At 30.3% G+C, this 24,080-nt stretch overlaps 4 protein-coding genes, 1 long non-coding RNA gene and 5 other non-coding genes across 10 annotated transcripts; 3 read left to right on the forward strand and 7 right to left on the reverse strand.

The window, feature by feature from the left end:
• The first annotated feature begins 1,681 nt into the window (after positions 1-1,681).
• LOC8263410 (pentatricopeptide repeat-containing protein At4g21065) lies at positions 1,682-3,662 on the forward strand. The gene has a single exon (XM_025156573.2). The coding sequence runs from the start codon at positions 1,803-1,805 to the stop codon at positions 3,330-3,332; it is 1,530 nt and encodes a 509-aa protein (XP_025012341.2). The 5' UTR covers positions 1,682-1,802; the 3' UTR covers positions 3,333-3,662.
• On the reverse strand, positions 3,404-6,488 carry LOC107260919 (2-hydroxy-palmitic acid dioxygenase mpo1). The gene is made up of 4 exons (XM_015716593.3): positions 5,880-6,488; positions 4,039-4,101; positions 3,874-3,945; positions 3,404-3,754 (listed from the first exon to the last, which is right to left on the reverse strand). Exons 1-4 carry the CDS (start codon positions 6,315-6,317, stop codon positions 3,638-3,640), a joined length of 690 nt encoding a protein of 229 aa, XP_015572079.2. The 5' UTR covers positions 6,318-6,488; the 3' UTR covers positions 3,404-3,637.
• A 3,461-nt stretch (positions 6,489-9,949) lies between these two features.
• Positions 9,950-11,432, forward strand: LOC8263411 (photosynthetic NDH subunit of subcomplex B 4, chloroplastic). Its single transcript, XM_025156569.2, has 6 exons — positions 9,950-10,146; positions 10,256-10,300; positions 10,416-10,578; positions 10,675-10,730; positions 10,826-10,897; positions 11,151-11,432. Exons 1-6 carry the CDS (start codon positions 10,048-10,050, stop codon positions 11,262-11,264), a joined length of 549 nt encoding a protein of 182 aa, XP_025012337.2. The 5' UTR covers positions 9,950-10,047; the 3' UTR covers positions 11,265-11,432.
• A 3,925-nt stretch (positions 11,433-15,357) lies between these two features.
• LOC8263412 (thioredoxin-like 1-2, chloroplastic) lies at positions 15,358-17,393 on the forward strand. The gene is made up of 4 exons (XM_002514693.4): positions 15,358-16,062; positions 16,191-16,373; positions 16,633-16,797; positions 16,894-17,393. The coding sequence occupies exons 1-4, from the start codon at positions 15,814-15,816 to the stop codon at positions 17,134-17,136; spliced, it is 840 nt and encodes a 279-aa protein (XP_002514739.2). The 5' UTR covers positions 15,358-15,813; the 3' UTR covers positions 17,137-17,393.
• A 1,851-nt stretch (positions 17,394-19,244) lies between these two features.
• LOC125369933 lies at positions 19,245-22,857 on the reverse strand. Its single transcript, XR_007215635.1, has 2 exons — positions 22,255-22,857; positions 19,245-19,668 (listed from the first exon to the last, which is right to left on the reverse strand). It is a non-coding gene; the product is annotated as an uncharacterized LOC125369933 (long non-coding RNA).
• Positions 20,776-20,845, reverse strand: LOC112534057. The gene has a single exon (XR_003078378.1). It is a non-coding gene; the product is annotated as a small nucleolar RNA Z267 (small nucleolar RNA).
• Positions 20,975-21,053, reverse strand: LOC112534054. Its single transcript, XR_003078375.1, has one exon. It is a non-coding gene; the product is annotated as a small nucleolar RNA snoR122 (small nucleolar RNA).
• Positions 21,256-21,338, reverse strand: LOC112534053. Its single transcript, XR_003078374.1, has one exon. It is a non-coding gene; the product is annotated as a small nucleolar RNA R44/J54/Z268 family (small nucleolar RNA).
• LOC112534058 lies at positions 21,629-21,717 on the reverse strand. Its single transcript, XR_003078379.1, has one exon. It is a non-coding gene; the product is annotated as a small nucleolar RNA R44/J54/Z268 family (small nucleolar RNA).
• LOC112534056 lies at positions 21,875-21,949 on the reverse strand. Its single transcript, XR_003078377.1, has one exon. It is a non-coding gene; the product is annotated as a small nucleolar RNA Z267 (small nucleolar RNA).
• Positions 22,858-24,080: the final 1,223 nt, after the last annotated feature.

Here is a 24,080-nt window from a genome sequence, read left to right on the forward strand (position 1 = left end):
TATTAAGCTTACCAGTTATCACTAATCAGCTGCGTTACGCCATTAGAAACTGTATCATTTCTCACAAATACAACAAGATTATATAGATTTCAATGGATTAACAAAGGGTTTTGGTTACCTTAATTACTAATTTCAGAATTCCATGTCTAAAGTTGTAATTTTGGAGAATATGAATTTGTCAATATGTTGCAATTAATTATTATTTTATTTTTCAATCTCCTCTTTGAATTCTATCTATTCATAATCATAAGAGGTGTCACCAGCTCATTAATTGACAATTAGGTTAAAATAATTTGTAAAGGATTTATTTTTGTCGTCTTTTTGATATCGTTATCAATAGATATGTTGGACCAACTTATGTGCGCATCGAAATCAATATAATTCTTTCATGAACAATATTTATATATATATTATAATGTGAGATTATAAGAATTTACAATTAAAATGTAGAAATGTGTAGAATGAGTTTTCCGAATTCTGATATATATATAAAATTACGTGTCTTTGAGTTTAGATTGGTTAATTTTTATTTGGTATAAATTCTAATTTTTGTTTCAACTTTTTCTATGATATAATTATTGTGTGAATTAATCTATTTACTATATTCTCTATAGATATAATCAATCATATAATAACAATGTATTAATGTTTGTTAATTGATATAATTATATCACATACATTAACTATCCAAAATTAAAGTTCAGTCAATATTAATACAACACCTAATTAATAACGATTTACGGCATTATGTAATTGGCTTCATCTACAAATAATGTAATAGAAAGAGTATATTCTTTTTTTTATATATATTATATATAACAATTCATACCATCTATCATGAGTAAACATAAGTGTTAAAATGTGAAATTTTACTAGATATTGTTCTTAATTTTGAGTACAAATTGAATCAATATATTATTGTGCAGCATGAAAACAATTAGTAATTAGGCTAACCCACAACACTTAGTTAAGGGTGAGTTTAAATGTTTAGAATTATCCCATCTTTGCTCCAATACGAGGAAAACAATTATGATTCCAATTAATATAAAAGTACAGGCATTTCAAAACCTATAAAGACAGTAGAGTCTTAAACCAAAATCTAAGCTGGGAATTCAGATCTCCCCCTCAGAAAGGGGGAAAAGAAAAGTAGGGATGTCGAGCCATAGCATTCCTTAATAATTGCTACTGAGAACTACCAAGTTAGGTACTTAGGTTGTTGAAGGTCACCGAATGAAAGGGACAGTGATATAAAGTAATGGTACCATTCATGTATGTAATAACCCTGTGAAAGGGTTTGATCATTACTTTTGGTTTTGAAAACAATAAAATATATTTGTTAGCTCAAAATCAAATGCACCTCCAAGCAGCTATCTGTCCAATATAAAAATATCGTACCCAGCAGAACCATAGAAAATAGAGGTATATGTCATTGAGATTATTGCATGTTCCTACTTCCAGTGAAAAAACTCTTTGTTGCTTTTAAGTATTCTTTTGTTATATTTATAAAGGAGGAAAGAGAGATTGGAATTTGATATTTTATATAAATTGAGAGGTGCATTGCCGCACGATTAAGTCTGTGGGTGCAAAATGTTTTCAAGTATTTAACTGATAATTTTACAAGTTAAATAACAAAATAATGTGCAGGTTACAGCAGATTGATGCTAAAAAAGAAGAACCAATTAGTTCCAGTAAGCCCAGATGTATGAGCTTGGGCTTTAATCAATGGGTTTAGTGGGCAGTGTTTATACGTAAATCTTAGACCTATAAATCATTTGCTCCTGCAGAAATATTTTGAAATATGGATGATAATGACTATTCACTTCTTTACCCGCCTAAAATCAAACTTACAGACACATCTTTCTCTCCAGCTAAAAACTAAATCATCATTTTGGCAATCAAAATGGTCTCAGTTTGCTTTATGTTCCACAAATACAAACCCCAAAGACACCTGTTTATATAAGGAACAATTGCTTAAGTCCCATTTCAAGAAATGCTCCACCGTGAAAGATTTGAAGCAAATCCACGCTTGTATAGTCCAATCAGGCTTCGAACAGAACCTATTTGTCATAGGTAAAGTTATTGTCTTTTGCGCTGTTTCAAAGCATGTAGACATGAATTATGCTGTTTCAGTTTTTGAAAATATTGAATGCCCAGATGAGTTTCTTTGGAATACAATGATTAGAGGTTTTGGTAAGAGCAATGAGCCTCAAAGGGCCTTTGAGTATTATAAAAGAATGCAAGAAGAAGGGTTGATGGCCGACAATTTCACATTCTCTTTCTTGATTAAGGTTTGTGGGCAATTGGGATCAGTCTTGTTAGGGAAACAAATGCATTGCAGTGTATTAAAATATGGGTTTGAATCACATGTCTTTGTTAGGAACACTCTTATTCATATGTATGGCATTTTTAAGGACTTTGAAATATCACGCCAATTGTTTGAAGAAATTCCTAGTCCAGAATTAGTAGCATGGAATACCGTAATTGGTTGTTATGTTGATTGTGGTAGGTTTAAAGAAGCACTTGACATGTTCTCCCGGATGTTGAAATTGCATATAGAGCCTGATGAAGCTACGTTGGTTGTGATTCTCGCAGCGTGTTCTGCTCTGGGAGAATTAGATATTGGGAGATGGATTCATTCTTGTATTAGCAATACTGGTCTTGGGAGATTTGTAGAGATCAATAACTCTATCATTGATATGTATGCCAAGTGTGGAGCTTTGGAAGAGGCATATGAAGCATTCAATAAGATGAGCCAGAGGAATACAGTGACATGGAACACAATGATTTTAGGGCTGGCAACGCATGGCCATACAAATGAGGCCTTGGTGCTATTTTCCAAAATGTTAGAACAAAAGCTTATGGAACCAGACAGCGTTACTTTCTTGGGAGTTTTGTGTGCGTGTAGCCATGGCGGGATGGTAGACGAAGGAAGAAGATTTTTTGATATTATGAACAAAGAATATCATATTCAACCGACAATTAAGCATTATGGTTGCATGGTAGATATTCTGGGTCGAGCTGGGTTTGTGGAGGAGGCTTATGGATTAATTAGTAGCATGCCAATGGAATGCAATCCCATTATATGGAGGACATTATTGGCAGCTTGTAGATTGCACGGAAATGTTGAACTTGGGGAGAAGGTGAGAAGACATCTTTTGGAATTAGAACCAGATCACAGTAGCGATTATGTCCTCCTTGCAAACATGTACGCGAGCATGGGACAGTGGAATGAAGTAATGAGAGTGAGGAACTCAATGCAAAAGAGGGGAGTTCAGAAACCTGAGCCAGGCAATAGCTTTATTGGCATGCATCCTAATATGAGGTGCGAATAAGATCCTCTTGCGTTCTACAAACATACCTTCGCCTAACCCTGATCTTAAAATTTGAAGATGGAAGCTTCAGCTTTATGAGAAACTCAATTCCTGTATTTATTTTGGTTTTCACAAAACAAGCAAAAACTGGATAACTCGTAACTTCAGACATGCCTCTTGGCAACAAGGATCGTAAGCATACAACATATGTTTCAGTACATAAAAGATGCCCTTTTTAGTTTGGTAACAGACCAGCATAAACCAATTCTCTGTTGTGGTTACAGATGTAAAGTTGTACCGAGTTCTCCAATTGGTGACTGCCTAAATTAAGTGGATTTCTTATGTTGTTTCTCTCGCCATTCCTTAATCTCCGCATCTATCTTTGCTTTTACACTTGCGTGAAACCCTGAATACGGTTCATATCCAAAAGCTTTTTGAAGAACCTGCAATGATATCACCGTGATCAATGTTATATCATTCTTGAATCAGCTAAGCTGTTCTAACATTTTAAGTTTAAATCAAAACTGAATATCCTTGAAACGAAAATCAACCGGGAACTTACCTCAAGAAGTACAAAGAAAGGAGCCATCAAAAAAGCTTGTGTAAGGTTGTCAAGAAGAGCAGGAGCCCGTTTCTATGAATGAATATATCAGTCCGTAACAATGATAAAATTTGATGAACATGAAAGCAATCATATTTTCATTATTAAGATATACTCAGTCCCTACCTCAAACACTCCATGGCCAATAAACTGTCCAGTCCAGCAAAACAATTGTGCTGCCAGTACAACCTGATCTCGATAGATGTTACAGGCAAGTAGAGTCAGAAATCAAATCAAAATGTAGAAATGTTACTCAACTACTCATGATTGAAAGCTTTAAGATTTACTATTATTGATTCCTAGATATAAGTTAAAACATATTTAAATTTCCCATTATCTAAATTGGTACCCTTTAAATTTACTATTATTCCGAGCATTCCAGTATTCTAGTGTTCTTCTTTACTTTTAACCCCAGACGCTTTCAGGACAACTTACGCTTTTTAATAGAATGCTATTATCTTTACTGCCAAGCATGCTAGTTTAAATACCAAGATATCTCAAGTAAAGAAGATTTTACTGATCCTATGCTTTCTAAAAATAAGTTCTCTAAAAGTATCAGTAATTGGTCCAGCATCTAAACTTCATGGTTGGCAACATTCTTGTTGATGCTAATTGTTCATGGTGGATAACATGGATCCTTGTAGCTTAATTTAAAAAAAAAAAACCTGTATATTTGACATTAAATACAGGATCTCTATCAAATAAATGAAAATAATTAGGACCTAAACCAATAAATGATTTCGTATAGGACCATATAAAGACTTTAGTGATGATAGATCGACAAATCATAATCTTTTCAGAAATATGCCAACCCAAGGCCTAGTCTTGATTTATTAGCTACAGTCATACCATCCTATTCTTAATTCATTACAAACATGATAGCAAACAATGATAGAGACAACCAAGGAAATCAAGAAAAGCAAGGAAACCAACAATTGAGATCAGAATGGATGAAAAGATAACATATACACATAAGTGATACAAATAATCTAATCTGAAATCTCATCATAATTTAAGATTTTGATAAGGGATAATTTCAAACTTTTCTAGTTAGTTTCAGGTCCAGTCAGCTCCTATCAATCTAATGCTAATGCTGCCCTCTTTAATTAATATCTTGCTACATGAAAAAGTGAAATTAGAGTTCTTCAATTCTACCAGATTTTTAAAATCTCCCTTGGTTATATCTTGCATTCAGGTCTACAAAGCAAATAAGTATTGTGCCTGGATTTCTTAAGCAGATAGAAGCTGCATTGCTATGAGCTGCATCTAGAAGGCAGAGAGAAAAGCCATCCTAATAGTTTGCCTCGACACGTAATTGCAATCAAACAACTATTTTATCTTTGGAATGAATTGCTGATGGTCAAACCCACATAATCAGAGACCAAATTGAACTACTTTTCTTCTCTTCTGCCTATTGTATTTTTGTCAAATGATACTTCGGTGTGAACTAATTTAATGGACATGATTCTTTTTTTTTTTTTTTTTAAAAAAAGAAGAAGAAACACGGAAGCTAAAGACTGATTCAAAGCTAAGAACGACTCTATGGACAAAGCAGAAAAGTCAAAACCACACCAAAAGAATTGTTGATCTGTTTTCTAAAACCATTGCCGCAGAGAGGCCATACAGCACTCGTTTAAGTTCTTTCAGCAACATTAATCATGAGGGATCCACCACTCTACTCCTCTTCTACCTCCGCTCAGCAGCATATAGACATAATAAGAACCCGGAATTTAAAGACTAAAAAATAAAGAAAAAAACAGGATGGTTGTTGCAGCAGGAAATATGCATCAGAAAATAACAACAGAATTCACTTGAATTTAATGCTAAAGAAAAAAAAATTCACAAATTAACATGAATTACAAAGTCAACTCAAATCCTAAAAAAGCATAAAGAACTAATTCATTTTTATTTATTTTTTGCCTCAGAACATCAATTAAACAGTTGCTAGAACTAAAAATCAAACTTACCTTCCAAGCGAGAGAATAGCCAAGACTTGATGAGAGGAAACTAGCACCAACCCAACATGCAAAGCAAAGCAAAGCAGCAACAATCCCCGCTTTGTTATCCAAACACACATAAAACAATGCATAAATCAAGGTAAAAACAAACCCCAGATTCACCATCAACAACCCATGACTACCACCAAACCCAATTTGAGAAATATCAAATATTGATGGTGTAAAGTAGAAGAGCATAAGAGAAGTGAAGAAAATTGGCCACACAAATAAAATGTGTATCATAATGTTAATTGGATTGCTGTGATATGCTCCATAGAAGGCAAAATGGGTCTCTAAATCAAACAACCCAGCCTTTTTAACCATTGGGTACTTGGAATTTTCTCGAGAAAATTGAAAGACTTTCTGGGGAGGCTGTGTAGCAGAAAAGGGGGAAAATGAGAAATTCATATTTAAGAGCACAGAAGAAAAATTTTAAAAGGAAATATGAAAGAGGGTTGTTGAAGAGCAGAAAGCAGAGAGCTATCCTCTCAACAGTTTCGTGAGCTTTGGTATTTTTCTTCTTGGCCGCGAGGATACCAATGTTTTGGCGGTTGATCACGTTACGTACGCTAATGGTTGCGTTTTGTTATTCTGGATATTTTATTAATTTATACTTTCCCTATTTCATATTTTCATTTTCTAAAATAGAAATATATTTAATTATTTATTTATTTTATATATTTAATATAATATTAATTTTTATTTTAATATTATATCAAAACAAAAATAATAAATTTTATAATATCTATAAAATATAATTTTATCTAATTTAACTATTTTTTTATAATTAATTCTATTAAATGTTTCTTAATCTAAATAAATTAATATAAAAGGATAGTTAGTATAGATAAAAGAATAGTTACATTCAACAATTATAATTATTATTTTAAAAGATAAAAATCACAAATTAGTAGTTTAGTAAATTTAAATTAATAACTACTATAAAATTGATTTTTAAATTTAAGTCAAATTGTATTATCCATTTAGTTGAAAAAAGGATTAACCATCAAAAAATATGTAAAATTTTATTTAGTACGGTGTAATGAAATATGTAATAAAATTATATTATATGATAAATATTTTAATAATTTATTTTGTTATTAAATTTTTTTGATGTAATATAGCGACAATTACATTATGTAATCAATTATCTTTATTTTGATGTAATATTTAATATATATAAAATTTATATAATCATGAATTATTTATAATATATTTATATTTATTTATTTACTAATTTTATTAATATAATTTAAACACTTCTATCAACCACCATCTGATTATTGGAAACTAGATTTTGACAACCGACGACTAAATTTCGGTTATTAATTATCTGATTCTAAAAATCGCTAATATTTTTAAGAAATAATAATTTAATATTATTTTTAATATCTTATTTCTATACTAATTATAATTAATAAATTAAATATTAAAATAAAAATTCTAACTAAGTTACTTTTTTATTTTTTATTATAACTAAATACAATAGTAAAATTATAACTATATTATATTTTATTACTTCTTTAATTTCATTAGTTAGATAATTATATTATATTTTATTATATTTTACTAAATATGAAAATCTCTTATAATTTAACTGAAATTTTAAATTTAAATTTTTAATATATAATCACATTAAAAATCTTAAAATAGTAATTTATTATTTATAAGTTCTGCCAGAAATATTTTAAATTAATTTTAATTATATTTATACTAAATAATAAGATTGGGATCAATGGTTTGCATTGCATTGTTAATTAGCCGAAACATGAAAGAGATTTAATATATAAACTTATTCTTAACCTATAAATATAAATATCATACCATTGCAGTTTTATACATTCGTAATTTTGTGATAAATTGATATTTTTTTTAATTAAATAATTATTTTTAACTGTAAAGACATCATATAATTATTATAGTGGCTGATAATTTATATTTTAATTAATTATTGGTTTTTAATCCAAAAATCAGTTAGATAGATTCTTAATATTACTTACATGAATATAATACTTTTTCGTTTTAAATAATTAATTTTTAATTTATATAAAATTAAAATATAAAAATTAATTGCATATGATATTAATATATTAATTTAATGAAGAATATATTTAAAAGTTGCTCAATCCACTAATCATTTAAAGAAAATGAACTGACCAAAAAAGTCCTTTTAAAAAAAAAAAACTATTAGTTCTAATATTATTTCAAAATAAAAAATATAATTTAAATTTATCAATTAGAAATATTTATAACTAATATAATCGTAATAGGAATATTTTAATTAATAAAACATTTAAAAATATTTACAACTCGTCCACACTTATGAAAACGTATTCCATGGCTTCTCTGCTATGCTCTCTCCAATGGAAGCCCTCAAGATTCAGACACTTTCCCATGTTATTACAGTAATCCCTGAAACGTGTTTGTCAACTTCAAACCACACGCTCACCTGAGTTTCTTGGTTTAAAAACCAGAGACAGTGCTGGTTTACTTAAAGAATCAGACTTTGGCTTGGATCTTGTTATCGGGGCATTCGATACCGGAATCTAGCCGGAGCGGCGAAGCTTCAATGACAGAATTCTTACTTAATGTTCAAATCTAAGTCAAACTGAGTTATCCATTTAATCCAATAAAAAGAGTCCGTCAATTAGAAATATATAAATAGTAAAAAAAATTTATAATTTAATTAAAATTTTAAATTCAAAATTTTGACATATAACTGCATTTAAAATTTTAAAATAATAATTTTACCATTTATAATATTATCCAAATACGCCATATTAATTTTAGATATATTTATATTAAGAAAAAGATAAAAGATTAGCCAATATCTAAGATTGGAACTAATAACTAATTAACTCAAACATTAAAAAAATTTAATATATAAATTTATTTTTAATAAATAAATATCATATATATTATTGTGTAGTTTTTATATATTCTTCGATTATTATATTAATAATTTTACAATAAATTAATATTAATTTTTAATTAAATTATTATTTTCATCGTAGTGATATCATATAATATTATGGTGATTGATAATTTATATTTTAATTGATTAGTAGGTTTAATTCAAAGATTAGTCACATATACATTTTTAATATTAGTTATATGAATATTATATCTTCCGTTTTAAATAATTTACTTTTAATTTAAATAAATTAAAATATAAAATTTAATTGCATATGATATTAACATATTAGTTAATGAAAAATATATTTAAAAATGACTCAATCCACTAATCATTTAAAGAAAATGAACTATATTTTAAAATGGACCAAAAAAGTCTTTTTAGAAAAAAAATTATTAGTTCTAATATATTTCAAAATAAAAAATATATTAAAATTTTATAAATTAAAAATATTTACAACTAATATAATAGTAATAACGCAATATATAAGCAAATGAATAGTAGATATTTAATATAAAAAATAAATTATTGAACTTAAATGATTCTCGCATATTGGATATGGTAAGTTAGAACGGATTTATAATTTGTAAATTATCTTTTTGAATAATGAATTTAAGCTCTATTCAAAATTATAGGCATCGAGTAAGTGTGAAAATGGGTATTTGAGATTTTCCACCAATGCTACAAAGATGTGCCTCGAAACGCGAAAACCGTGACGCGCACAGAAAATGAAGGACTCAATTGTCTTACTTTTCCAAGTAATTTCAAACTTCATATTTGCGGGAAAGAATCGTACTTGTTTGATTTTCTTTTCAGTTTTCGGAAGGAACTTGTTTGAATTCATAATATCCTCGTATTCACACACGACAGCCATTAATTCACATCATTCAAATGGGTCGAATATCTCAACAGGACCATGGCCTAATTTCCATGGACAACAGACAGTCTCAGCTCATTGAATGGGCTGGCTGGCTCCACTTTTATTTCAACAGGCCATGCCCAACTCAAAATCCTCTTATTATTTATCCAACGCATAAGAATTCAAGAGGATATGATAGTCATTTTTCTATGAAATTCTGGAGGGAAATTCATCCATATCCAACAAAGTTTCATGTGTGCAATTGAAAGGGTGGATGTAAATGATTTGCTTATCCATTCATTTTAACGTAAAATATTGATTTAGCATTCTGAAACTTCACTACACAAACCCTCTTTCAGAAAACAATGGCTGCAGAAGCTATCATGGGCTTTACCATTACAAAATCACATCTCCATAACTCCTTCTCACCAACCAAATTGGACCTCAACCCTCCTTCAAGATTGGTAATTAATGTCTTGCCTTCTCTACTCTTAACTCACCATTTCTTTTGTCATAGGAATTCTGTTGCAACTTTCAAATGTGGCATAACCTGTATAGTCTTGTTCTTTGCAGCTTAAGCAGTGTTCAAGCTCCAGATTCTTCAATGGGTGGCAGCAGGTAATTTCTTTAGTTGTACATAACTCTCTCTTTTTGTCTTATAGTCAGAATTGTATATGTTATATTATGCTTCTTGTAGCATCAAATTGATGTTCAAATATTCCTATGATCGCAGGCTGAAGGAAGCAAGAGTAAAAGCAGAGGGTCCTTGAGTAAAGTGAATGCTTTCCCAGATTTGACTCTAATGGCAGTGTTAGTTGAGCACATGGAAGGCCAAAGAGACCTTATTACTAACAAAACCATTTGGCATCTCAGTGATCGAGCCATCAAGAATGTTTGTGAGTGCTACGGTTTCTAGTTCCCATAGAAATGACTTTGCTCCTCTTGTTGTCTTTTTCTTTTAATGTTTTTCTTTTTCATTTCTTCTGTTTCAGATGTATTTTACCTTATGTTCACTTGCTGGGGATGCCTATTCTTTGGTTCAATGAAAGTAAGTCAGCACCATTACATGGACACATTATACATATAAAATTTGTTTGAGTCATTTAGCTTTTATCTAACTAATACCAAAAACATGTCGATCAGGATCCATTCTATGACTCAGAAGAATATAGGAAAGATGGGGGAGATGGTACCGGACACTGGATCTATGAGAAGGTACTCTGCTTATCGCAACAGCAGTGGAAGAGAATTTTTGAAATTTAGCTTCCTTTTTAATATTAAAATGAACTGCAATGTTGCTGCTGCACACTGACATAGCACAACCACAACGAATGTGTCATATAATGTCTGCTTGATACATTTGCAAGTCTAAAAGGACTGAAGGAAATGTGGGTTGCACTTGGTAATAGTTGAGTCCATTGTATTAGAAAAAGATAGTGACTAAGATTGAGAGTATGTGGTGATGCAGCAAGAAGACATTGAAGAGTCTGCAAGAGCAGAGCTATGGCGTGAGGAGTTGATTGAGGAGATTGAGCAGAAGGTTGGAGGTCTACGCGAACTGGAAGAAGCTGGCCGAAAGTAGTTGCTTTCTTTTGTTCTTAAAGTCTGAAATTTCCGAGTGTTGTTCCAACTTTGAGACGATGTAAAACAGACATCCCTGTGTATATTGCTAAATGCATTTATCATGCAATTGATTAAAGCACATGATTAATGAAGGCCGTCATTTCAGAGCTCATTTAAGGGCTTAACATTCTGATGACTGATGACTAACTATCATTGCAGCTTTAGAATTTTTCCTGACATAGGAAAGAGTGGACTGGTGAATTCTTTTCTCCGTTTGCAGCTTCCAAGAATTGATAGTTTCATTAGTGAATGGCAGCGAGTCTCTTGTGTAGGCCTGGCCCAACATACTTTTTCTAACGTCTATACTTCTTTGCAGTGTTCTTTGTTGATTAAATAAAGGGAAAAAGAAAAATACTTCGCAGCAACGGAACCGAATGGAACTCATCAGTTTGATTTGGTTTCAGAAAATAAAAATAAATTTCGGTGACTGTTTCTCAAATTTCAGTTTCTGCTTTTTTAATTTCTTGAGAATCTTGATTATTGGGTTTGATTGGCTCTTGTACCAAATTGTGTTTTTGGCTCATCCCTGGTTGCTCTAATTTTCATTTATCACATTAATCATACTGTCTAAGATTATCAGTGATTAGTTAATAATATCAACATCAGTTATATCTCGGATTTATAAAATAATATACTTAAAAATAATTTGAACATTCTCAAAAGACTTCTCTCAAATGCAAAACTAAAAATATAACAAATGAATTAATTCATGTGCAGATCGTATCCTTTTACTGGGTTGATTAACGCCAAAATCCATGGATAATTAACAAGAACACAATTTAGAGACCATTTGATTTTTTATTTTTATTTTTTCAAACAAGAGAAAGAAAACTGAAAATAAGATCAAAACTCGAAAGAGAAAATAATAATTTGCTGTTAATTCTTTGAACCCAATTTTCATTTATCATTAAAAAAGTTTATATTTTGATATATTTGGTGGGATTGTTGTTCTAGATGGCACGATTGCCATAAACTTATGATATATTTGTTAGGATTGTTCTTCTGGACGGCACAGTTCCCATACTTTACTGATTTGGCTGATTGCAGCCATTATCAGATTTCAGCTTTTGACATATCTGTTGTACCATACCATCATCACTATTTTGTTGTAATAATTAATATTTGAAACGATATATCTAAAATGTAAAAACACCTTAATTATATTATTTTAAAAAATTAAAAAAAAAAAAAGGGAAAGAAAGAAAGTTTGATAAGAAAGAAAAAGAAGATAGCTCTCTGTAAATCTATTATTGCCATACTTTCTTAAAACTATACAAGTGGAGTGATAAGGACCTAAATTTGAGGGCCAGTTCTAGAAGATACCTTAGATTGCTGATAAGTGTAAAATTGACAAACCAGAGTTCCAAACCAGTGGGGCCCCCTCTCCCTAAAAACTTCATAACCTTCCACCCAAAATATTGCCCATTGCCAAATGCCCTATTATCATAACATGGAAAAACAAATATTTATTTATTGTCTTTACATAGATGGAATTGCACACTCAATGTTCCTGTTTTTTTACATTGGCTTAATACATGTCTTACCCCTTTTTGTTATTTGTGCTCCTAAACCTATGACCCATCTACCCATTTAAACTTGCTTATAATGAAACTGTTAAACACTTGTATACATTGTTAGCACATGTGTGATTACAAACGCTTTTAAGGAATTAAAAACTTAAAATTTATTTATTTAAATAATATTAACAACTAAATTTATTTTTCTCTATCTATTATAAAACTCGCTCATTTTTTCCTTCTCTTTTTTTTATTTAAGGTCTTCTTTCTTTCATCAATACCTGCAACCTTTTTTTATTTTTTTTTTACCTAATGATTATAAAATTGAATTAATCTATACTTCAAATGATTTATGGATCTAAATTGATTATTTAAATAATTTCATTCTCTCCTTTTTTATTTTTCTAGTCAGAAACAATAAAAAAAACCTAGAAAAATACACCTATGGAAGAACTCCGATAAAATAAATTAGCGGCAAAATGAAGAGGCCGACCAATCTGCAAACACGCGTGACTCATGATAACAACCCCAAACCCTGCGGGAGAAATATTTGATGCTTGAAGCAAGCAGTTTATTGCTATTTATTTATTGCGACATTATCAACACTTTGGCTGTACCATTTTATAAAGCTTATTTATGAACATAATTCCATCGTAGGTTTTTTTTTTTTTTTAAATAATAAAGAATATTAATAACACTAATATAACCATACTCATTTAAAAGATTAAATATTTTATTAGAATAGAACGATTTCATCAATTATCAGTAAATTCTTTATTAATATAGTAAAAGGATATTAAAAATAAATATTGTAAATAAAATTTATTTATTTATTTATTAAACGTAATTATTGTTTTCTATTTTAATTTAAAAAATTATATTTTATATGAAAGGCAAGCTTGTAATCACGAGTCGAAATAAAAAACACTAATTGCTATTATTGACCATAGTATTAAAATTTAATATGTTTTTTGAACCTGATAATTGAGTCAACAAATTTAACTGTCAATAGTGATTTGAATGTCTGACCAGTGTTTTGGTATACCTGCAACCATAGTTAAACATCAAATATGTGGCTACTTATTCCGATAGCTATGTCCATAATGATTTAAAATTTATAAAATATATAGTAATTATATAAAAAAATAAAATATAGTTAAGATCTCCTAGTCCTATAAAAAATAAAACTTTTTGAATTTAAAGTGTTATAATCCTTTTAGAATTAGTTTTCTTTATCACACAATAAATTTTATATTAGATTACTGGATTAGAGTTGGACTATAATTTAATTTTCAAGATATACTTAATCAATTTCATAATGTCAAAATTGAAACTCCATTTTCATGCACGATCATATATAAAGCGAGCTTTACCGAATGGATAAAGGAAAATTAACAGATAGAAATATACAAATTGGAAAAAAAAAGTAAAGAAAACAGAAACGAGAAAGAAAGATACGACTGCGAGACAATGGGATTAGATGCAAAAAACCCTAAGCAACGTGTGCTTGTTGGATTGGTCGGTTTTTGTATTTTGCTTCCATGTTCATGTGGTGTGAGATGCTATGATTCGTTCAAGTTCTGTCAGTAACTAAACCAGGGCATGGATCTTTTGTTCAGCCCATAGTTTCTTATGGTTTTTTGTTTTTTGTTTTTTTTTTTCCTTGGGTAACTAAAAATGATAATGAAAGGGACAAATTGCTGAGGTTTATGTTTTTACATAAAATAAGGCATAAATAAGAAAATATGACACCGTTTTATTTCAGCGGAGAAGGAACGACTGTGTATCATAAGATAATGTATTTTTTAAAATTCTTATTATTTTAATAATACAGAGAATTGATAAATATGGTAATTTGTGTATAAAATAATTTAATTCTCACATATAAAAGTATAAATTAGTAATTTTTTCTCAACTAATTAAAATTATTTATTATAAATAAAAAGGAAAGAATATTATTTTACTTGCAAAGAAAAGGAAAATGTGTCGCTAGTTTTGTATTTGGATAATGATGGAGAAAGAAGATTCCAAAACAGATAAAAGGGCTATAAAATGCGGATAAATCTGATTGGCTCAGATTTAGCTCTAATATTATTAGTAAATTCATCGCCAGAAATGTGACGCGATAGTAATATTTAAAAGGTAAGAGCAGGTGGCAGTGTGCAGTAAAAGCAATTATAAAACATTTTCATGTGATTGATATTTCTATTTTGGAAATAAAACTTTCATGCGATTGGATGTGGAAATACGAAACAGCAACGAGCCTTATCCATTTTTCTTTTGGGAAAAGGCAAAAGCACAGTCAGCAACACGACTTGGGCAACATGGCTATGGGCAACTGCCAAAATCATTTCCACTAAAATATTTTGATAAATCTTTAAATACAAAACGTTATTTATATTTTCTGGTTTTGAAAAGTAATAACAACAATTATCCTTAGAAAAAACCGGTCAATGTAAACACTGGAGTTAGACACACCTCAAATGCTGTGTCGATTCCATAATAAAAATTATTAATCATTTATTTGGAATTAACATTTAAAAAATGGATAATGCTAAATCCGAAATTCAAAGAATTATAAGGTATGCCCCCACCTCCCGCTTTTGATGTTGATTCTACTATTTAACTTTCTTTCTTTCTTCTCCTCTTCCTCCTCCTTCTTCTTGTTCTTCTTCTCTTGGAATTTTTCAAAGTTTAAAATTCTCTCTCTAATAGCAACCGGTATATTTTGGTCAAAAAGAAACGTTTTGTTTCAAACCCTGCACTTTTTTGTTGAAAATTGAAGTGGGTCTTGTTTAGTTTGGCGTTTCAAGGTCTCTCGAAAACTTTTTGAGATTTTCTCTTTTTGTGGTTCAAGACAAGTTTTTTTTTTTCTTTTCTTTTTTCTTTTTTGATCCACAAAAAAATAGTGGAGTGGGTTTTGTTGTGTTTCTATTGTTTTGATGCTTTTATAAGGTTATTGCCGATACTCAAAACTATACATATAAAGCTATGGCTTGTTCATTGAAGAGCACTGTTAATGTTTCTGGATTGAAAGAGACTATATTTAGCTCAAAAACCGAAGGGGTTTTTAGGTTTTGTCAATCTTTTGGTATTATACAAATAGGAGAATCAAAATCAAAATCCAAGGACTTCCCTGTTTTGAGTATTGATTTCAAGGGTAAACCCTTAGTTTTATCAGATCAAAAGGGTGGTTTTGAAGATTGGAGTAGAAAAACCACTGGAAATTCCTCTGTTCAGGTATGTGAAAATTTGGTTTTTTCAATCTTTTATTCATGTATGTGTTTTCCCTTTTTCTTTTTTTTTTTTTTAAAAAAATTGTATCTTTTGGTACAAAATTGACTTGTTCTTCTTCCTCTTATTTACAGGCACAAGCTTCAATATGTGTGAGTAGAGCTATGAGATGGTGGGAGAAAACCCTTAAACCTAACATGGTAGAGATCCACTCAGCTCAAGAACTTGCAGAATCCTTGCTTAATGCTGGCGATAGATTGGTTATTGTCGACTTCTATTCTCCAGGTTGTGGAGGCTGCAAAGCCCTTCATCCAAAGGTATATTATCATTATTATTGTCGATATTATTTTATAGCTACTTAAATCACATGTTCTGTTATTTGATATTAGAAAAGATTACTAGATTTCAAGTTTTGTTTATTTGCTAATTGGACAGATTAATCTGTTGAAGGCGAGCCCTATTTTGAAATCTAAACAAATTTAGTATAATTCTTTAAAGCTGCTGTTTTGTTTCTGTTTTACTGGGTAAATTTCTTACAATTTTATATGTCTTGGTTTTTCCTTTTTTTCTTATTAGATTTGTCAACTGGCAGAATCAAACCCTGATGCAATTTTTCTAAAAGTAAACTATGAGGAGCTTAAAACAATGTGTCAGAGTCTCCATATTCATGTCCTGCCATTCTTTAGATTCTACAGAGGTGCAGACGGTCGTCTCTGTAGCTTTAGCTGCACTAATGCAACTGTAAGTAATGTTTCCCCTTCTCTTGATTGGGGAAAAAAGAAAGCATTATTAGGTAAGCTTAATTAAAATTCTGAATGATTTGATGTGATTTTACAGATCAAGAAATTCAAAGATGCATTAGCAAAGCATGGTAAAGATCGGTGTAGCCTCAGCCCGGCCAGGGGCTTGGAAGAATCTGAGATATTGACATTAGCATCTGTTGGTGAATTACCAATTAACTTGCCATTACAATCCACTAACAGAGAAAGAGTGGAAGATATGATTATGAAAAACATTGATTTGTCCGGTGTTTGGGGCAATAAGACTGATCTTAAAGAAGGAAATGCTATTGGAGTATGAATTATTTGAAGAGTATAGGGTTATTCAAACATTCGTCATTGATGGAATGAAGTAGCTTCTTCCATTTTTATCTGGTTCTTGAATTTTGTACATATTGTTTGGTTTTCCATAAGAAGCAGGCTTCTAGCATTTTTTTTTTTTTTACCTTGAGCCCTGCCTATTTGGTTCTGATTTAGGAATTGAAGATTGGATTCTTGTCAAGGAAATTAATGTAATCCATTTATCAAGAGATTATTGCATTTCTTTTTCCCTTTTTATCTTCTCTGGGATTTTAGAAGTTTTCACGAAAATAGTGGATTTGTGATTAATGTAAAAGTCTTTTATTTTTAATTTTTGTTTAGATTATGATTTTGGATTATGTTGGATAACATGAGATCTTTTTGGATACGAAATTTTCAGTGACTTTGAAATTAATGAGGTGGTTGATGCCAAAATTATTGCCTTTTCCCAATCAGCTAGACTAGAAGTCCTTTTCAGTTTTCAGCTATAATTTTTCCACAAGTTTAACATGACTCCAATAATTGAGGGTTTGATTTTGATTTATATTCTTTTATCTATCTAATATATTATAAAATATTATTTTATTTATCAAAATACTAAAACATCAACTAAATAAAAATTAGTAGAAATAATGGCTCCTACCATTACTAATTTGATATTAGTTGTATTAAAATATTTTGAACTACAAGGTTCAACATTGAACCCTTATTTATTTATTTATTTATTAAGAAATGACCACCTTCTTCTACCATTGATTTTTTTTTTTTTTTGAGATGTTAAAAGACAATTTAAGAGACTCTTTTTTATAAGTTTAAGGATTAAATAGCATTTTGATAATATATAAGAAGAAAAAAAAGTCACATGACACTTTATAAGGGCAGATTCTAATGGATTCCATACAATTAATTAGTGAATAATATGAGTAATAGATAGGTGGGTCCAATTTCCAAAATGGAACAATTAAATGGTGAGACAGGCGTGGCATTGACGAGGATTACCTACTTCCTTACTCAGCATTGGCTCCACAGAACTGACTTAAGAAGAAGAATAATAATAATAATACAATTGCTTACTCACTATGACTTGTCATTTCGACATTTGTGTTTCTCATTTCACTAGGAAAAAACCATAACCATATCATTGCCATTCAGAACCCAAGAAGCTATTGGATAAAGGGATTTCAGTTCAAAATAGATAGAAGGGTTTTTATGCCAATAAATATCCCACAGAGATAAAGAAAATTATTAATTCATTTATTTTAAATATTATTTTATTTAGTTTTTAATATCAGTAGAATAATAACTTTAAGTACAATTTTAGACTATTTAGAAGTTTATTATAATAAGATACTTAATTCTAATATTCTAAAGAAAAAGATGCTTATTTCTAGTAGTCTTATCTTTATCTAATTTATGTTTATTTTACATTTTCTTTCATCTCTTTAGATCACCCTTTTTAATTCTCTTAACTTTATATATGCAAAATTTGATTGATACTTAACAAATAAGTTGAATAAAATTTGCAAAATGAGAAATTTTATGAATTTATTAGTTGATATATTAATTTTGTTAATAATTAGGAATGTATTAATATTTTTTTATATTCAAAATCATTATTTAAATAGAATTAAATTTGCTAATTAACATATCAATTTTGCTATTCCTTTAGAATTATGATAATTAAAAATTAATTAATCTAATAACTAAAAAGACATAAATATCTTATCTGGAAAGGCATATTGAATTCTAAAGAGGAGATTCCGGAAAGATCTTTTGAATTAAGACTTCCTTTTCGCTTTCCTTTTCTGTTTTTCATCCTTGGAATCTTAAAGAGAAAAATAAGTAAAAGCTGATATTTAAATTTGAAATTCTCTGAGTTGTTGACATATCTGTTACAATAAAAAAAGGAGATTTGGGGCCAATAAATCTTTTGTTGAAAAGAGAAAACGATTAATCTTATAGCCGATATATTTATCACAATCTGCATTTCACAAAACATACATCTTTTCTCATTCCTTTCAAAGAAGCCACACCTTTTTCCAATAAATTTTCTTTTCTTTCTTTTTTTTAATCCAATTTCAAGATGTGGTAACCGTTGCCTTTTAAGACTGAAAAAAAAATACAATAGAAGCGATTAAATTTCTTTTAAGTCCTTTTTCTATGAACAAAGAGATTGAATTATACAGAGACCTTAGAGAAACAAAGAAAATTTAGATTATAAGCTTATGAGAGTAGGAAACAATCCGTTTGGGCTTTTATCTACTGCTAAATCTTCATCCTGCATATCAAGAACAAATCAATACAAGGTACACCGTTATGCATGTGTACTGCTACTTGTGACGAATGGACAGCATCTTTATGAGATTGCCGGAAGTTGCTTCCAGCTTCTCTTTTAAAAACCAGATAGCCACGCACCCTCTCTTTTGAATTTTAACTTGATGCAAAACGAACCCATGCTTTCATTAAATGAACTCAAGTTAAAGCAACAATTGCAGTGACAATACAACCAACAAGCTACCCAATTGCAGGGCCCCTTGATTATCAACAACACACTGTCACCATTAATATGAGAACTATTGTACAAATAGTATGAAGATAAGTTACAGTCATTGACATGGCATTCATTTCATTGTTCACAAGAAAAGACGGAGGCCCCAACACAATACCCTTTACAGGATTTTTAGGCGTAAGGAAACATCATTGCTACAGAAAGCAGACAGTTTAAAAGCCTTCATAGCCAATCTGAAGCAACTTCTTTTTTACACGAGATGCTATTGGAGCTCGATTTATTATCAAGCTACTACAATAGCATTGTTCAAATTTCCGTTCTTTTAAAATAATCATCAGGCTTTCTGCTAATCATCAGCACCCGTAAAAATTACTCAACACTTTTCAGAGGATGAAAGATCAGAGATGCAAGAAAGAAACAAAATACACATGACAATACTTGCATATCATTGACAATCGTGGCCAAAAGTCAGGTTCTGCATTGACATTGACAATACTTGCATATCTACTATATTTGAATGCTGGGTTATTATATTATTATCAAGTACCAAAATAATCATCCTAGCTAATTGAGGGATTACAAAATCGTATTTAAGCAGGGCAACAAATAGGCACAGCCAAGAACAGAAAAACAACAATGAGCATTATAAGGGAGTCACATGAAGAACCTTTTCAAAAATACAATTGTTCACATAAAAATCTTCTTTTATAGGAAGAAGAAAATAAGGGAATGAAAACCTCAAAAGCAGTAAGACTTCAATGTTCACCTCAGAGGCAGTGACAATCAGATTCCATCACTTCATATATCTGGTGATAATTAATTCAATTGCATCATTAGTAAACTGCTAGCCTGAGCTATTAGCTTAGTGGGAGGCAAATACATTCTGAGAAGGGGCAAATGGGTATATGATAAAAGGTCGAATGGTATTAATCTGAGCAAGTAATTTTTGTGCATTTTAATTAGCAGCAAATAAGCCATCATAACTTTAGGCTTAATAACTTCATCAGCTGTGATGAACATTTAATTTGAGAAATTAGGCATACTAAATCATACCAGGGAGAGAGTGGGTCAAGCAAACTAATAGTATAAAGTCATCTAAATGTAAAGAAAAGCATCATACCACAACAAAATGAGGTGCCTCAGATTAAAGTATTTTCATCGCAGCTGCTCATTGTATATTTAAAACCATCATCGGCACAGTTATATATGTAAGTCTAAAAATTCAAGGTACAAGCCAACCAACAAATACTACAAAACAAAAAGAAAAACAGGAAAAATAAAAATCCAAGACATGCCAAGTCAAGAAAGACCTAACTCCAAGTGATTACATTGCCTCAGAGGTAGTGACAATTAGGTAATATCATCATAAAAATATCTGATAATACGTGCATTCAAACTCATCATAGGCAACATAAAACAAACTGTATACACTAATGAAGAAATGATAATGAGGGAAATTCAACACCTATAGACAATTGTTAAATGCAGAGAACATATAGAACCATGTATTAAATCCAAATTATATGAACATTGCACAAGAACAGGCGTGGTATGGTTGTCAAATCCAAATATATACTTTGTTTGAGGAGAAATTTTTTTTTCCTTTGTCTACAGGCATCAGAGAGATTCCCAAAGACAATCATCATGCTCCGGTGGAGTACTGATGTCCCTGTCTTCTTATCGTCATTTGCACAAACATTCTTGTTGGAAAACTTAAAAACAGATATTTCTAAGAAATGAAGAGTAAAAGTAATGAAGCAAAGAAGCAATTACACAATGAATGATGTTTAATGAAGCAAAAAAGCCATCACATTCAAGCATAGAAGTAAAGCTACAAACAATGATGTTTAAATGCACATACAAGCATATAATGCACAATTCAAAAGATCTCAAAACCAAAATCACAATATGCAATAACTAGAGAAACAGGTAAGATGATAAAGAAAAAAAAATTCCAAAGAAAATAAATTTTAAAACATGTATTCAAGCATCAGAGAGATTCCCATTTAGACTTAGTCATCATCCTCCGAAGGAGTAACTGATGTCCCTGTCTAGTTTATCATCACTTGCATTTCATACATGAATATCAAAAAATTTAGTTAAAAAAAATACATTACAATTGTTCTTCACTAAATAAAAAATTGAGCAAAATTTGAAGCAACATCTGATACTCTATTAATGAATCATCGAAATTAGAGATAAACTAAACCATTATAGAAAATGAAAACCATAAGTGCCTCAGATGAATTTGTTTTCATAGAAAATTTAAATCTCATAGTATATTTAACACCATCACAGGCATATAGATGATATTTTACACTAGAGACAGAGAAAGCAAACATATTATACAGCTAATCAGAAGCCATAAAAGCTCAAAGAATGGCATGTTTTCAACAGATGAGAAAGCAGCATGTTTTAAAAGAACCAATCTTCTCACCAAAAGAAAATTGCGATTCTGAAGCTAAAAGTACAAATTAAATAACTAATCAGAAGGCAGAAACTAAAAAGAAGAAATCGTTATTATTAAGACTTGTTGTTCTTTACGCTAAAAACACAAATCAAACAACCAATCAGATGTGACAAGCTCAAAGAACGAACAGATCTTTTTACCACAGAATAGAGCTCACAAGTGAGCGAGCAATGAGATTATGGAGAGACTGGACGAGCATTAGGGTTTTGATTTGGGTAGTGAGGCAGCAATGAAGAATTGGCGTTTCCAGTGATTATATAGGGAGAGCGAGTGTGGAAAAAGTGGGCAGCAGCTAGGGTTTCAAAGGGTTTTAGCAGTCTTGTGGTATTTACATTAGTGCCACTGTCGTCAGTATATTCCTCTAGGCCTGGATTTCAAAAACAGAATTAACTTTTTTTCTATTTTTCTTTTTTTGGTAAAATTAATTTTTAACTAGTTCATGTTTCCACCGTTGGGTCCTGGGTTTAGTTGGATCCAATAATAATATGGATAGCTGCTGTTGATGGGCGAGTGAAGGCTTGTCTGTAAATTTCAGAATCCAATAGTTTTCTCGTAGTTGGGGCTTTAGAGAAACCCAATTTAGTATTGTAATAGTTACAAGTAACAAAAGATGTCAAAGCCCAAAGAAAGCAGACCACGCACATAATACATTACAAAAGTTGGCCATTGTCAGCAGCCAGCGGTGGGTGGTATGTGCTACACTACACCTGCTGCCTGCTAGCATTTGCTGCAATTCCCGTGATTCGTTTCATGGCAGTGCGAGTCTCTTTTTGGCTTGATTACGTCCTAATTTTTGCCAACGTGGGTAGCTTCTTAGCGCTTGTCATCTTGATGCTGTATAAGCTGAAATGCTACCCCATCTTTTGATGAGCAAGGGGCTTAATTAAGGATTCGCAAATCACAAGTAAATAGCTACTTGCACCTCAATAGTAATGTGCAAGTGCAAATTGTTCCGCAAGTCACTCCTATTGACATAACTTCCAAACTACTTTTTAATTTCTTTGGTATTTAGGACTTTGTCTAAAAAGAAAAAGTAAATATTATTTTTTCCCTGAAAATCTAATACTTACATCTGTAATTTATTATCCACCAAAATCTTCCTCAATGTGTGCTTTATCTAATACCTAACAATGAACATTGGGTTTTGAGAATTTCCCGTAGAGTACTTGAGGCGAAGGAGAATTCAAAAAAAAAAAACCTCTAGCCGCAAAAGTTTTTTCTTTTCTTATTATTTTTTTGCCGTGGATCATAGCTAGTTTCAACTCTTCACTTTTTACTTTTTTTCTCTTATAATTTTTTTGATTTATGATAAAATATTCAAATCATATTTTCATTTTATTTGTATGGATTGGTCTAAGAGTTTATAGATTTTGATTGCAAAATCTATTTGTTTCTTTAGTAGTGTATTTGGATAAACATATAATAAATAAAAAAATATATAGAAGAAGATCCAATGACTGCTAAAATTTCAATATTCGGAGATAAATTAAAGCTTTTCAACAATGAAGATGAATTTATTTAGTTAAAAGTTCATTTAAGGTCTTATTTTTTTAATTATTTATTAATCTTGTTGATTAAATATTATGAGTATTTTATTTTGTCTTCCTGTTATGAAAGTTTATGTATCTTTATGTTATAAGAGTTTATTTATCTTTTGTCACGAGAGTTAGGATGAGTTTGATTATGGTATTTAAAAGATCGGACTTTTTTAAAGACTCGTCAAATGATAATGAAGTCAATTTATGGCTTAATATAGTTTATGAGTAAAATATATTTCTTGCCAATGCGCTAAACGTAGCTAAGGTGCTGTATCCAATAAATTCTATCAACACGATTAATAAAATTTAAAAGAAAAACTTATTTTTATAATAAGATTAATATACATTTCTTGAACATTTAAAAATTGTACTTATTGATTTTAAATATTGTATTGGCAGAATTCTTAAGCCAATTTACACCTGAGTTG

Source organism: Ricinus communis, chromosome 4 (genome assembly GCF_019578655.1).
Source record: "Ricinus communis isolate WT05 ecotype wild-type chromosome 4, ASM1957865v1, whole genome shotgun sequence".
NCBI classification, from domain to species: domain Eukaryota; kingdom Viridiplantae; phylum Streptophyta; class Magnoliopsida; order Malpighiales; family Euphorbiaceae; genus Ricinus; species Ricinus communis.

Excerpts from the sequence above, each read along its gene's own strand:
- LOC8263411 (XM_025156569.2), top strand. The coding sequence starts at position 10,048 with ATGGCTGCAGAAGCTATCATGGGCTTTACCATTACAAAATCACATCTC. Across the intron at positions 10,147-10,255 it reads TCAACCCTCCTTCAAGATTG|CTTAAGCAGTGTTCAAGCTC; the intron begins GTAATTAATGTC and ends TGTTCTTTGCAG. Across the intron at positions 10,301-10,415 it reads TCTTCAATGGGTGGCAGCAG|GCTGAAGGAAGCAAGAGTAA; the intron begins GTAATTTCTTTA and ends CTATGATCGCAG.
- LOC8263410 (XM_025156573.2), top strand. The coding sequence starts at position 1,803 with ATGATAATGACTATTCACTTCTTTACCCGCCTAAAATCAAACTTACAG.
- LOC107260919 (XM_015716593.3), bottom strand. The coding sequence starts at position 6,317 with ATGAATTTCTCATTTTCCCCCTTTTCTGCTACACAGCCTCCCCAGAAA. Across the intron at positions 4,102-5,879 it reads GCTATTCTCTCGCTTGGAAG|GTTGTACTGGCAGCACAATT; the intron begins GTAAGTTTGATT and ends TATCGAGATCAG. Across the intron at positions 3,946-4,038 it reads TTGGCCATGGAGTGTTTGAG|AAACGGGCTCCTGCTCTTCT; the intron begins GTAGGGACTGAG and ends ATTCATTCATAG.
- LOC8263412 (XM_002514693.4), top strand. The coding sequence starts at position 15,814 with ATGGCTTGTTCATTGAAGAGCACTGTTAATGTTTCTGGATTGAAAGAG. Across the intron at positions 16,063-16,190 it reads CTGGAAATTCCTCTGTTCAG|GCACAAGCTTCAATATGTGT; the intron begins GTATGTGAAAAT and ends TCTTATTTACAG. Across the intron at positions 16,374-16,632 it reads GCAAAGCCCTTCATCCAAAG|ATTTGTCAACTGGCAGAATC; the intron begins GTATATTATCAT and ends TTTTCTTATTAG.